We start from the raw sequence: 14,823 nt of genomic DNA on the forward strand, positions 1-14,823 counted from the left end.
TTTTTTGGCCGTACTGCACAGCTTGTAGGATCTTAGTTCCCTGACCAGGGATTGAACCCAGGCCCTCAGCATTGAATGCACACAGTCCTAAGCACTGAATCACCAAGGAATTCTCTGTGTTTTTGTTTTAGAAGCATTTTTTATTTTTTTATTTCTAACTTAATTCTTCTATAAAACTTCTAGAAGAAGGAGAAAAATCTTCCTGATCTTGCATTAGGCAAAGACTTCTTAGACTTGACACCTAATACATAATCCTTAAAGGAAAAAATTGATGAATTAGATTCTATCAAAATTGAAAATGTTTTCCCTTCAAAAGACATTATTTAAAAAATGAATATCCAAACTTGAGATTGGCAGAAAATGTTTTCAATGCATATATCTGACAAAGGACTTGGTTCTAGAATATATAAAGAATTCAGTAATAGATAACCAACCCACTCAAAAAATGGGCAAAGGCCTTGCATGGACATTTCACCAAAGAAGATAAGTATATGAAAAGATGCTTAATGCTTTTAGGAAGTGCAAATCATTAAGGAAGTGCAAATCAACCACAATGAAATACCACTTCACACCCACTAGAATGGCTGTAATATTAAAAGATGGACAAGAACAAATGTTGGCAAGGATATGGAGAAATGGGAACCCTCCTACATTGCTAGTGGAATTGTAAAATGGTACAAACACTTTGGAACACAGTTTGGCAGTTTCTTCAATTTCTCCTAAAATTACCATGAAAAGTGAAAGTGAAGTCGCTCTGTCGTGCCCGACTCTTAGTGACCCCATGGACTGCAGCCTACCAGGCTCCTCCGTCCATGGGATTTTCCAGGCAAGAGTACTGGAGTGGGGTGCCATTGCCTTCAATTCTACTCCCAGCTGTTTCCAAGAGAAATGAAAACATGTGTCTACACAAAGAGTTACATGCAAATATTCATAGTAGCATTATCAAAATAACCAAGAGTTGGAAATAATTCAAAATGTCCATCAACTGATAAATGGAGAAAGAAACTATGCAATATCCATATAATGGAATGATATTCCACAATAAAAAGGGACAGACTACTGATACAGGCTACATGGATAAATGTGAAAAATATTATGCTAAGTAAAAGCTGCTGCTGCTGCTAAGTCGCTTCAGTTGTGTCCAACTCTTTGCAACCCCATGGACTGTAGGCTCCTCCATCCATGGGGTTTTCCAGTCAAGAGTACTAGAGTGGGTTGCCATCACCTTCTTCAAGGAATGTTGCAAGGAGGAAGCCAGTTCTGCCTCCCTGTTCAAAATTGTTTCTTTGACTTGATTTTCATTGCTTTATTATTATAATCATACTTAATGGCCTCCCTGGAGGTCCCTGCCCACCTGTGAATAGAGATTAACACACCCCATCCAAAGACTGACCATTCCCTTGGAGGTGTTTTGCAAGACTGAAGACCCTTAAGTAAAAGCAGCCAATCATAAAAGACTGCATATTGTGTGATCCCATTTGTCTGAATTCTTCAGAAAAGGTCAATCAAAAAAAAAAAGAAGAAAAGGCCAATCAGAAACACCAAAAAGTAAATGAATGGCTGCCTAGGACTTAGGGTGGGAATAGAGAGTGACTGAAAATTGGTATGGGGTTTCTTTTTGGGGTGATGGAAATGTCCCCAAATTAAATTGTGGTGATGGTTGCAAAATCTTCTTAAATTTATTGAGACTTAGTTTATCGCCCAAGCATATATTTCCTGGTGAACATTTTTCTGTAATTTTAAGCTCTACTATCCTCTCTCTGGGAGAAGGCAATGGCACCCCACTCCAGTACTCATGCCTGGAAAATCGCATGGATGGAAGAGCCTGGTAGGCTGCAGTCCATGGGGTCGCTAAGAGTTCGACACGACTGAGCGACTTCACTTTCACTTTCCACTTTCATGCACTGGAGAAGGAAATGGCGCCCCACTCCAGCACTCTTGCCTGGAGAATCCCAGGGATGGGGGAGCCTGGTGGGCTGCCGTCTATGGGGTCGCACAGAGTCGAACACGACTGAAGCGACTTAGCAGCATCCTCTCTCTGGCCATATGTTTCTATCCCTCAAAATTCTCAAGGCTCCCAGGTCTACTCTTGGATCTTGTAAATGACCTGAAACTCCACCATCAGGGCCACAGTTCTTCCCTATCCTGCCTAGACGACACCACCATTTTTTTTCCTTCAGTGTAGTCGCTCAGTCGTGTCCGACTCTTTGCAACCCCATGAATTGCAGCACGCCTGGCCTCCCTGTCCATCACCAACTCCCGGAGTTCACTCAAACTCACGTCCATCGAGCCATCTCATCCTGTCATCCCCTTCTCCTCCTGCCCCCAATCCCTCCCAGCATCAGAGTCTTTTCCAGCGAAAAGTCTTTTCCTTAGGAGCCCTCAATCCACTGGCCCCCTTGCCCTTCCACTCCTTGTTCACCCTCACTGGGAATGGATTCAGCACTAGCCTCTCTCTGCTAGTTCTCGGTAACTGAGGACCCCGGGTGTGGCCTCTCTGGCATATTCGTCCCCTCAGTCTCCAAACTCTGGAGGTCCCCAAGCTGCCCAGCAAGTCTTCCCTATCCCCAGCTGGCCTCTAACTCTCACCACCTCCCTTAAACCACCTGCCTCCTCCCCGCCTCCTCCCCACCTCCTCCCCAGAGGACTCACCCTACTTGACGCTATCAGGTGAGATCCTTTGTTCCTCAGCTTCCTGTCAGACTTATCTCTCTGCCTCCACCCTCACTTCCTGCCCCGTGGCCTCTAGAAGGAAGTGCAAGCTCCAAACCCCCTCCCCACCTTCTTCCTCCAGGCCGAGTTCCTGTTCTCTCTTTTCCTCCTCCTGCACTTTGTCAGCTTCTCCGTCTTCTCTCCAACTCCTTGTTGCATGCAGCCCAGAAGCAATATCTAGGGCCGCTGGGACCCGGAAACAAAGTATGGCCTGACCCGGAAACAAAGTATAGCCTTCCCCGGATCCTCCCAGTGGATTGCGCATGCTCATTCTCTCCCTCCCGCTTCCTCACCCCGCTCTTCCACCATGTTCCCTTCCCCCGTTACTGGCCCTCTTCTCCCTCTTGGTGTCCTCTGTTCACTCTTTTTCATTCCCTCTCTGTGCCCACTGGGTTTTCACAACTTCAAGACTGGCATTAACTCCTCTCTGAAACCTTCCTAGACACTTTGTCCCCCTTGATCCCTCTAGAGCCCAGTCTGGACTCAGCAGCCATGACACTTCGTCACTCAAACTGGCGCCCCAGTTTCACCTGCTGAGCCATAAGTTTCACGAGAGGCATTTTTTTTTTAAGTGCCCGGTTTATCTGGCCTCCTCCCTGGGCCTGGTTGCTCTGTAACTGCCTTCAGGTGGAAGAGGGGACTTGATTATGTTGCTGGGTCCCTTGCAAGAAACCTCTTGGAGGTGAGTAGAGTGCAGGCCTTCCGAGGGTCCCTTTGGTGAAGAGAGGCTTGGCTGTTGCTGGGGGTATGGGACCAAGGCCCACGAGAAGAGCCAACACAAACGGTGGCTCACCAGGTGGCATCAGCTCCATGGCTTAGAGAAAGAACCTTCAAGAGATGTAACGCATAAAGACAGCATTATCTTTCCCAGGAGTTATGAGCAGGGCTGAAGGCTCAGATGGAGCTTGAAACACACCCAAAGGATGGATAAGTCCTTCATCGGAATCAGAGGTTATGTCAGGGAGGGAACTTCCAAGTGAAAGAATAGCAGATATAAAGGAAAAAAATAAATGGAAAAGCATAGCATGTTTTTGGAGGTCAAAGGGGTTCACCTTGGCCAGGTCATGGAAGTGTCACACCCAAGAGTTACTGACCCAGGCATTTTGCTCAGCACCTAAGAGACACTATCTTTATAATCATCAAAGGAGGCCCCTGTGGTAGGATGTCCTGGTAGTGTCTCCAGTTTGCAGATGAGCAGATAGAGGCTCAAAGACCTCAGTATCTGGTGTGAGGTACAGACATGCTGGTGAAAAGGCTCCCCAGCCCTAGGTCTGTCTGACTTGGAGGCCCAGATGAAAAGGCCGGCAGCATGTACAGGGCCTCGAAGGCCAGGGGGAGCTTGTACTAATGATCCAGGCAGAAGCTCTTCACTTACTTAGTCTGATGGGTTTTCTGCACCTTTATGCTTGAAAAGTTCATGTACAGGACTTGCCTGGTGGTGCAGTAGATAAGAATCCACTTGCCAATGCAGGGTACACATGTTCTATCCCTGGGAAGATTCTGCATGCCATAGAGCCACGAAGCCCATGAGCCACAACTACTGAGCCCGCTCTCCAGAGCCCACTGTGCTCTGAAGCAAGAGAAGCCACTGCAATGAGAAGCTCCTGGATAGTAACGAAGAATAGCCCCCACAGCCCCCCTCACCATAGCTCGAGAAAGCCTGCACAAAGCAACCAAGAAACAGTGCAGTCAAAAGTAAAAAAAAAATTTAATCTTAAAGTACATGTGCACACAATATTTATGAATATGTCAGGGTGTTTAGAACCCAAGAAACTCATCTAGTTCATACATCTCATCAAAAACCAGTACGCAGGGGAACTAAGATCCCACATGCTGCATGGTTCAGCCAAAAATAAAGGTAAAAACTGTACACAAATGTACAGAGCAGTATTACCCAGAATTATCCAGAATCAACTAAAAGGTAAAAAAACCCAAGTGCCCATCAACTAATAATGTATAAACAAACTATGGCCTATCCGTTTAATGGAAAATTATTTGGCAGTAAAAACAAATGAACGGGACTTTCCTGGTGGTTCAGTGGTAAAGAATCCAGCTGCCAATGCAAGAGACACGGGTTCTATCCCTGATCGGGGAGGATCCCACATGCTTCAGAGCAACTAAGCCCGTGCACCACGACCACTGAAGCCTGTGCGTCCTAGAGCCCTTGCTCCACAACAAGAGAAGGCACCGCAGTGAGAAGCCTACACACCACGAGGGAAAGTAGCCCCTGCTCACCACAACTAGAGAAAAGTCCACTCAGCAGTGTTAATAAATCAAAATATTAAAAAGACAAATGAACGACATGGATGAACCTTGAAAACATGTTCCGTGAAAGAAGCTAGTCACAAACCATATATACCATGTGGTACCATGTATGTGAAATGTCCAGAACAGGCAGATCTATAGACCCAGGAAGATGAGTGGTTGCCTAGAGCAGGGAAAAGGGGGTATTAGGGAAAGGGGGTGGGGGTGGATACTAAAGACTGAAGAGTTTTTCTTTGGGGTGATGGTTGGATTGCTCTTTAGTAAACTAATAACCATTGAGTTGTATACTTGAAATGAGGGAGTTATATAGTATGTGAATTACATTTCAGTAAAGCTTTACCCCCTCACACACACACACCAGAAGGTCTGTCCTTGAGATTTGTGAGCCTGGGTTGCCTAGGTCTGAAGGTCAGAGAACACACGTTTATCATGCCTAGGACAGAGCATGCGCGTTTTCTATTCTGTTCCAGCGAGCGGTGGTCCCTATTGCCTTGGACCATCCATGCCAGCTCCTGAGGTTCTGAGCGATCGACACATGCACGGCAGACAGATCACACACCCCCTCCCAGGGCATGGAGTTCTGAGTTTGGGAGGATGTGCACTTTAGCAGACCAGGGGGATGCAGAGGGGATGGACCACCCAAAGCGTGGGCGGTTTCTAAGACTCTGCCTTTCGACACCAAACCCGCTCTATCCTCCATCTGGGAGGCCCCGAGGAGGCCCCTGTTCTGGCCCTTTGACTTCTGCCATTCACTTGTTATAGAGAAACTACTTTGATGGGGTGAATGAAGTCACTGATAAGGAGATTCAGGAGATTAAAAAAAAGTCACTTCTGATTAATCGGCCATACTTGGGTCGGATGTGGCTTTCTGGTTAAATGCCCGAACGTCAACTGGGATTTCTTTGGGAAGTGGTCTGACATGTTTGGCTTCATCCAAGAGACACAGACCAGCGCTTGGTCTGCACAGAACTCTCGTCCGACCACAAACTCCCCACAGCGAGCATTGCTTTTCAGTGCTCCAGCGTGCCAGATGGGACAGACCTAAAACCCTTACTCTGTCTCTGCAGTGACGTGTGTGCTGTTTATCTCTCCTTCAGATGCATGTGGAGGACACCACATGAATATCCTCTGTAGACTTCCTACATTTATTACCACTTGCAGTAGGTCTGGGTGCCTAACAGAGCATGGGGGTGAGAGGGCTGGGATAACTTCCGGTTTTTCCTCTACCAGAATTAAGCTTTGAACATTAAGAAGCTACATAGAGGGACCTCGCTTGTGGTCCACTGGTTAGAACTCCAAGCTTCCACTGCCAGGGGCACAGGTTCGATCCCTGGTCAGGGAACGGAGACACCACATGCTGGTGACCAAAAAAAATCAACATTGAATATAGATGAAAAGCAAGAAGCTGTAAAAGAACCATGGATAAAAAAATTTATAATGAAGGGTTGGTAACTATCTTCTATTTGGAGACTGTTTTTGAATCTTGCTTTTGACATTTCCAGCTCTCTAATCATTTGGTCTTTCTGGTGATCAGTCCTATCCTGAGGCCTAGTCACCAGAAAGACAATGTGATTAGACATTGGGACTTTCAGCCCATCCTTCCTCAACCTCTGGAGTTAGGGTCAGGGACTGGAAATGAAATTCTACAAAAAAACTTTAGAACAACAAGATTCAGGAGCTTTTGGGTCGGTGAACACTTGACAGCTTACACCTGGGCGGGAGGTACAGATGGAGACGGCCGGCAGCTCAGCCCCGCACCCCTAATACCTTGCCCTGTGAATCTTTTTCATCTGGCCATTTCTGAGTTGTATCCTTTATAATAACCCCATAGATATCAGTAAAGTGTTTTTCTGCATTCTGTGAGCCATTCTAGGACATTATTGAATCTGAGGAGGGGCTCATGGGAATCCCCAACAGGTTGTTCAGAACTAGGACTCCAGAATTTGGAGCCTACACAACTGGAGGTATGGCACTGTCAGCCTCTGAGGGGAATGACTCAGGAGCACGGTGGGGGTCAGAGGCCACTCAAGTACTTCCTGCTCATTCAGGAAGAGCTATCCGCTCTTGGTCGTCACAGGGAGTGGCCATGAAGTCTGGAACACAGCAAAAAAGGAAAGTTGCATTCAGCACAATGAAATTGTGTCATCTCTGTTTCCAGACCTGATGGTCATCTTCTAGATGACCCGTCAATCTTGAGTCTCTATGGATAATTCTGTACAGGTTGTGGGGGCCGGGCTGTGTGAGGCAAGTTAAAGGGGACACTTCAGCACTTATGGGAATGCAGCGGGAAGATGCCTGTCAGGAAAGGACTCAGTCTGTAGAGTGGACGGCAGTGGGCAGGAACTCTGCACCCATGCTCGGAAGCTGTCCCTGCTGAGATCACTGACACCCACGTGGTGACATGCTCCCCAGACATGTCTCACTTAACTTCTTGGCAAGTAACATCTGACACAGGTAACCACGCCCTCCCTTGAAGCTCTCCTGATGTCTACGAACTTCTGGTTTCCTACCCTGTCTTCGTTCCTTCTCAGGCTTTTCTTTCTCTGTCTGTATTTCAGTTTTCAGGACTTGATTCAGGGCCCTCTGCTTACACTTTGAGGGGAGCTCATCCCCACAGATGTAACACCCCGATTTCCAGCTCATCATTTTTGAGGACGGGGAACACCACATCCAACCACCAGGGTGGACTGACCACTGGAGGCCTCAGATCTCGTCTGATATATATAAGACAGCCCCTTCTTCCTCGTTCCCCAACACTTGCTCTTCTGCAGGAGAAGTGGTCCAGGGACAAGGAAGGAAGCTGGAATTTAGTGCAGCAGAGAGGATGGAAAAGGGGCCCAGCTGTGGGAAACAATACCAGCAGTCTTGTGGAGAGCTCCCTGCACACCAGCCACCATGCTGAGTGCTCACCTGAATCCTCTCACTTACTTACAACAACCCTGAGAGAGGTACAGATACGACAGAGGTGGGGACTTGGAGATGGGATTTGGAGGCTAATTGGTGAAAGAGGAACTGACTAGTAGAGGATAACCCTACTCTTGTGAAATTGGGTTCAATGACATCATTTACTTTACTGAAAAGTAGCATGCTGCTGTACACTGATGGCCATGGAGTTGTGTTATCAGTTAGCTTTCGCTGTCTAAAAAACCACCCCAAACTTAGTGGTGTCAAACAGCAACCCTCTATTTAGCTCCTGATTGGGAGTGTTGGCAGACTGGGTTGTGGTTTCGCTGGTCTTGGCTGGGCAAGCCCTTCCAGTCAGTGAGGAGGCCCTCGTCTTGGGGCTTGGCTGGCTGTCTGCTGAGGCCGTACAGATCGGTCTGTGTCTCTCCCATCATCTAGCAGGCCAACCTGGGCTTGCTCATATGATGACTGGCAGTGTTCAAAGAAAAAAATGCAGACGTGCAAGGATTCTTAAGACCCAAGTCAGAATTCACATGTCACTTCTTCCATGTTCTTTGCCCAACACTCGACCAGCCCCATCCAAGATTCTACTTCCTGAGTGCATATGCTGTGAAAAGTTGTGGGCATGTCTGCAGCCTACCACGAAGTCTTAGCCCTGTTTGACCCTACTTTCATTCTGAATTTGATATGCTTTTTCAACTCTTTTTGGCCTGATTTACAGTTCTCCTACCCCTAACAAGGTTTACTATTTCCACTTCATTGTTTCTAATCACAAGTCCTGTGAACTTGGAAACTAGATAGACACCTTTGCCCAAATGTATATTAATTTAGTAACAAGGCTTGTAAGAATTGTATGCCAACAGGAGTAAATGGGCTCTGAGTAAAGGAGAATCTCTACAAATTTTAGTGCATGGACTCCGCAACAAATGGTATATGCTGCCTAGAGATGGTTTTTGCTTACCAGTTCTTAGCTTCGTTCCAGGAATGTGAGGACGCATGAGGAAAGTCATAGGGGAGATGCTCCATAAAAAGATCAAGCGATGCTGGCACCCAGGGCGAGTTGAAAAGGAAGGAATTTATCTTTGGGGGTTTGCTGAGAGCAGGAAGTGACTCATCCTTTATGTTAATATTCTGCATTTTCGTGGCTTCGATTCTATCTGGGTCTGTCCTAAAATACAGAGAAACCATAAACTTTTTATTCTAAGACAAAGGAGGAAGGAAAGGTGTTGCATCAGCCACAGACTTGGGGTCTGAAGGCAGGGGAGATTTTGGTTTTCTCCTGTGTGGAGGTTTATTTAACATCTTATCTCTCACTGTTTTACTTTTTTTTCTTTATTTTTTCCTCCCAAGTTAGCACCATAAATACTCATGAATCATGCATGTGAGAACCTTTTAACCTTGAGAAATGGACCTTTAAGTCTTCCAAGTATCTAAATGTCTTCTTCCAGAGTAGAACAGAGTCAACCTTCAACCCAAATTTGGTGTTGTTAAAGGAACTCCTGACCACATTTGAGAATGTTGAAGCTATGACTTAAACCAGGATTGAATCTTTTGTTTTACATTCTTCTCAGAGGGTTCTATTTATCCGGAGAATTGAAAACAGACAGACAGACACATGTCTGCCTGATTAACACAGAAGCAAGTCAGTCACTGCCAGGAACCTGTCCTTCACTGGAACTATTACAACCTTGGTGATAATATTTAGCGGAGAGCGGGGAGTCTGTCAGGGGTCAAGCCACAGTCAGAGAAAGTCAGCATTTGTCATGGAGATGTCTCAGCTGGGACAACCCAGGGAAACTCTGAAGCCATCAGTGTTCACTCTACAGATGCTCGGCCTTAGTATGTATTAATACTTAACTGTGTTGATTAAGAGTGTGTCTACTTTTAGGAACTTTCCTGGAGGTCCAATGTTTGGGACTCCGAGCTTGCACCCCAAGGGGCACAGGTGCTATCCCTGGGCAGGAAACTAAGATCCCCAAGCCACATGGCTACAACAAAAGGGAAAAAAAGAGTTATGTCTATTTAGATCACATGGGCCTACTCTCCCCCCACCAATAATTTCAGCATAATTTTTTAAAAGGGAAACAAGAATCAGAATGTACATATATATTTTAATAGATTTTTTTTTTCAGTTTGACTCTTTTAAAGTGATTTTTTTTTTTGCGCTGGCTTGTTACCAAGCATAGGCTTTCTCTAGTTGCGCGATCGAGGGCCACACGCTAGTAGCACCGCGCCGGCTTCTCATTGCGGTGACTCCTCTTGTTGGAGAGCACAGGCTCTAGAGCATGGGTTTCAGAAGTTGTGGACACGGGTTTAGTTGCTCACAGCATGCGGGATCTTCCCAGACCCGGGATTGAACCTATGTCCCCTGCATTGGAAGGCGGATTCTTAATTACTGGACCACCAGGGAAGTCCTAAACTGATTTTTTAGTGCCGTAAAAAATTGTGTTTTAAAAAAATCACAGTGTTAATCAAGGGAGTAGGCAAATGCTGCATTGTTCTGCCTGTGAACAGTAGTCCCTAAAATTCTTAAGTTGGGAGGGGAGGGACAGGAGTATTCTTGAAGTGGGGCTGGGTATTTGCCCAGGCAGAATCGTCCACGAGTCTTACCTCCTGGGTGTCGTGGGTGTACATTGTATGTCTCTCTGCTGCAAATAGCTGATAAACCAGTAGTCAAACAAGTGACTGCATGTGCAAACAATGACAGTAACTAGAAGAATCATATTAAAGGGCAAGCGAGGGACTTGGAAGCCCCAGGACTGAGGAGGGTGAGATGACCTTCTCTCTGTGGAGGTGGTGATGGGGTGGACACTTGAGGGATCCGAAGGCTTGGAGTGTGGGGGATTGCTATGTGGAGCCTGGGATCTAGAGTTAGAGGAAGCAGGGGGACCTGCCCAGGCGGTGGGGTGGGGTGGGGAGTGGCTCCAGGCTCCTGAGCCAGCGCTGCCCGGAATGTGTCTGAAGAACTGGCTGGGAAGGTAGGAGCAGGGAGATGGGTCTGATGATGGAGTGATGGGCATTCACCACACCTCTGCTGAGCTGCTCAGCACAACAGTCACCGGCCACCTGGCTATTTTCCATTTACCTTTGAATTAATTCAAAGTGAAAATTTAGTTCCTCCCTGCACCAGCCACTGGTCAGTGCAGGTAGCTACCCTGTGGGGCAACACCAAGCCCTCCATCTCTGTGGACAGTTCTGTGGACCAGCAGGGCCTCAGGACTATGTACCATGACCTGTGCTCTCCGAATCCTTCATTCCTCTGGGTTGGAAGGGCAACCAAACTGTCATAGGCATCCCCGCACGCCCATTCTGTTCAGGACGGAGAGTAGAGGGAAACTGTCTTGAAGACTTTTCTTGCTTTGGAGAATTAACCAAAATCAAAGAACTTGCCTGCAATGTAGGAGGCACAGGTTTGATTCCTGGGTCAGGAAGATCCCCTGGAGAAGAAAATGCAGTATTCTTGCCTGGAGAATTCCATGGAGAAGCCTGATGGGCTACAGAATGACCCTACAGCATGAGGTCACAAAACAGGTGGACATGACTTAGAGACTAACCACCAACAACAAAGATCCTGTAAGCCTGAGTTTGGGGAAGGTTGGAGAGAAGGGGCCAGGCATAATATCTACATGTTAGAGTCACTTAGGTGAGTTAGGAGGCAGAATCCAGATGGGGGCTGAAGGCTCCAAATGGGTGATAATTTGGGAGAGAAAAGAAAACTTAAACAGATGATCCAAAGCCAGGAGGGTCAGAAGAAAAATTACATCCACTTTGATGAGCAACTAGGAGTGACGGTTAGGGGTTACATCTGTCAGTCACAGAGCGGTCTGGGAAGTGGGGCCACCCTGAGTGTTGACTGGTGGCAGCTGGACCTTCCAGAAATGTGGGGGCAGCCGGGGAAGCAAAAGTTGGAAGAGGGACTGGAGAATCAAAGGCAGAAACGCTCATCTTCCTCCCCGGCTGGTCCAGTCGGCACCTCGAGGGGCTCCCAGGAGGAAGTGGTACCCCTGGAAGCTCATGGAGGGGGTCTTTAGGGCTGTTGGCTCGTGCAGCTACTGCACTGTTTGTGAGCAGGGCAGCATTTGGGGGATAAGCTAGACCTGGGGTAGTTGGGGGACCAAGGGTGAGCTGAGCCCACAGGTGCCAGTCCCCCGTCTACCCGTGCAAGCCCCTGACAGTGGCCCAGCTCCCCTGCCACCTTCCAGTGTCAAGCAAGGTGCTCCTGGGGCCCCAGCCCGCTGCACCTCATCTCCTCCACCAGGTGAATTGCACCCCCTAACCCTGGAGGGAGCTGGGGGCGCCTTTTCTCACCCAGCTCCCCAGTCCCAATAACCAACACAGGAGACCCGCTCGGTGCAGCGGGAGAGGTATTGGAGGGGCAGCATCTTGGCAGGGACTGGTCCTCGGTGTGGCCAGGACGCAAGGTGGGGCCGGGATTGCCCACACGTGCTGCTCACAGCGCTCTCCCTCGCTTCCCTTTGGAGCCCATCTGCCCCTACCCCAACTGCAGAGTCGGCCTCTACTGTTCTCTAACACTGCGGAAACGGGGCACCACCAGATCTTCAATGTGATAAACCCTGGTGAAGCTGTCGTTTGCATGTACCTTCGGCATGGATCGAGATAGCATATCCCGCGGTAAAAACAAGAGTAAAATAATTCTGAGAAGTGTGAAACTGTCACCCTTTTTCTGAATGACTTATCCCGACAGACAGGTGGCTTTCCATCACTGGCTTCCTTTCAAGGGGACGTGGAGGCCAAGGTCTTTTCACTGGGTGGCGTGAGGGGTGCAGCCACGCCATGCTGACCATGCGCGGCTTCCTCCTGCCTGCCCCCCGTCCCCAGGTACCAGTGGGAGTGGGGACCTGCCCAGGGTCATACAGGCAGGAGGCGGCAGGAATAAGGTTTGAAGCCAGGTGGGAAGCTTGCATCCAGGGGCCACCTGGGGGCTGAAAATTACCCAAAGGTGAGACCTGAGTAGGTAGCTCCAGGGTGAGCACCCAGAGCTGGGTTCAGGATCAGGGCTCCAGGGGGCAACCGGGGCTGGACCTCTGCAGGATGTTTCCCCAAGACATTAGGGCCATTGTGGGGCCAATTTTGGTGCTTCTTCCTCCCACCCCTCCTCCTCCCTTCTTCCTTCCTCCATCCTCTCTCAGGTATTCTCTTGTGTGTGACCTTCTCTCCTTTGCTCCCTTGCTTTCTCCGTAACAGAATGGTCCACCTATTCCGTCAACTGCTAAGTCCCACCTGACAGCAAATTCTAGCTCCTGCTCTCACGCTGTGCAGACACACCCCAGCCCGGGCCCCATTCCCGAGAACTTTCTCCTCCTTCTGGGTTTTGCGGTGGAAGCAGCTTTTCCTACTCCTAAGAGTCGGGCACGACTGAGCGACTTCACTTTCACTTTTCACTTTCATGCATTGGAGAAGGAAATGGCAACCCACTCCAGTGTTCTTGCCTGGAGAATCCCAGGGATGGGGGAGCCTACTGGGCTGCCGTCTTATGGGGTCGCACAGAGTCGGACACGACTGAAGCGACTTAGCAGCAGCATCGGCAGAAGTCTTCGCAGCTTGTAGGATACTCTGTGCTCCTTGAAGCAAGTCCCCACCCCTCACTTTTATGCTGGTGTGAAAACCATCAAAAGGTAGCAAGAAGGTAGACGACCTGGGCGGCCAGCCTCTCCCTCCTCGACTCCCCATCCTTCTAGAGGGCGCATGTGTCTGGGCTGCTGGGCTCCTGCTTACCTCGGGCAGCAAGGCCCCCATCTGCCTGGAGGAGGGGGGAGCACAGAGGCAAAGCTCGTCTCCTGAGGAGGCAGGGAGGCGACTGTGTACAGAGGCCTCGGGCAGAGGCGGGCGTGTGCAGACAGGCACCCCACCCCCACGTCGCGCCGGACCCAGGACAAAATTCAGAAACTTGGTGACTGTGCCGCAGCGTCATCCAGTGCTGACTTGCGCGGCACTGAAGCCACAGGAGGGACCAAACACGTCTCTTCCTGAAGCAGGGTGGGTACTGGGATGAGTGGCTTCTCCCACCCAGCTCCTGCCCAACTTGAGCATCTTCCTGGGGACACTGCCTGCTTCCCCACCCCACGCCCCCTGCACCAAGGTTCTCATGCCCCTCAGGGGTCAGCACAGCTGGGTTGATGGTTTTCTCTCTCTCCAGGGTCAGGTGTGGATCAACGGCTTTAACCTCGGCCGCTACTGGCCAGTGCGGGGCCCCCAGATGACCCTGTTCGTGCCTCAGCACATCCTGGTGACCTCGACCCCAAACACCATCGTGGTGCTGGAGCTGGAGCATGCGCCCTGCCAGGACGGTGTCCCGGAACTGTGCACCGTGGAGTTCGTGGACAAGCCGGTTTTTCGCACAGTCCAGACCCACAGACATGCAAACTAGGAGCAAGACCGACTCCCTGGAACAAAGTCTGTGACCCTTCAGAATTCTAGCCTTGCACATACCTCACCTGTCGCTCGGAAGGCCAGCATTCACTTCTGATTGGAAGATGGGCTAGGCGTGTTCTTACCTAGGTTTCCCTGGCACCCGGCGGTGCCTGACGCACCCCGTCCAGGCTGCGTGGTCATGGGGTGGGGCTGGTAGCCCAGCAACACAGAGGCATCCACAGAGTTGGAAGGGAAGCGTTTGAAGTTTTTCTGATTTTTATTTTGTTAAGAATCATGTAGCCTTTTTATTAAATTTGTATTCAAATGATCTTACTGTTTTTAATGTTGAGCAGGTATTAAATTATAGCTTCTGATTTAAATCATAACTAGACTTGAGTGGGCTGAATAAGCCACTTCACTAAGTTGAGGTTGGTTCAAAGGAGTGGAAAATAGTCTTGTTTTGATCTAGTGGACCATTGCTTTTCTGGTCTTTGACTTCCTTTTAAATTTCTGTGATACATACCAGGAGAGCTCATAAACACAACTCCAAATGATTATGCAGACCATCAG

The 14,823-nt window shown here is 48.8% G+C and overlaps 1 protein-coding gene across 1 annotated transcript in view; it reads left to right on the plus strand.

Moving 5' to 3' along the window:
• GLB1 (galactosidase, beta 1) overlaps positions 1 to 14,581 on the plus strand; it is a 104,232-nt gene extending 89,651 nt beyond the window's left edge. Inside the window, exon 17 of the mRNA XM_010835584.1 lies at positions 14,039 to 14,581. Coding sequence (XP_010833886.1) covers positions 14,039 to 14,269 — 231 coding nt within the window. The 3' untranslated portion in view covers positions 14,270 to 14,581. The remainder of the gene's footprint in view (positions 1 to 14,038) is intronic.
• The last annotated feature ends 242 nt before the right edge of the window (positions 14,582 to 14,823 follow it).

The sequence above is a fragment of the Bison bison genome, unplaced genomic scaffold, assembly GCF_000754665.1.
Source record: "Bison bison bison isolate TAMUID 2011002044 unplaced genomic scaffold, Bison_UMD1.0 scf7180017864043, whole genome shotgun sequence".
Taxonomy (NCBI): Eukaryota; Metazoa; Chordata; class Mammalia; order Artiodactyla; family Bovidae; genus Bison; species Bison bison.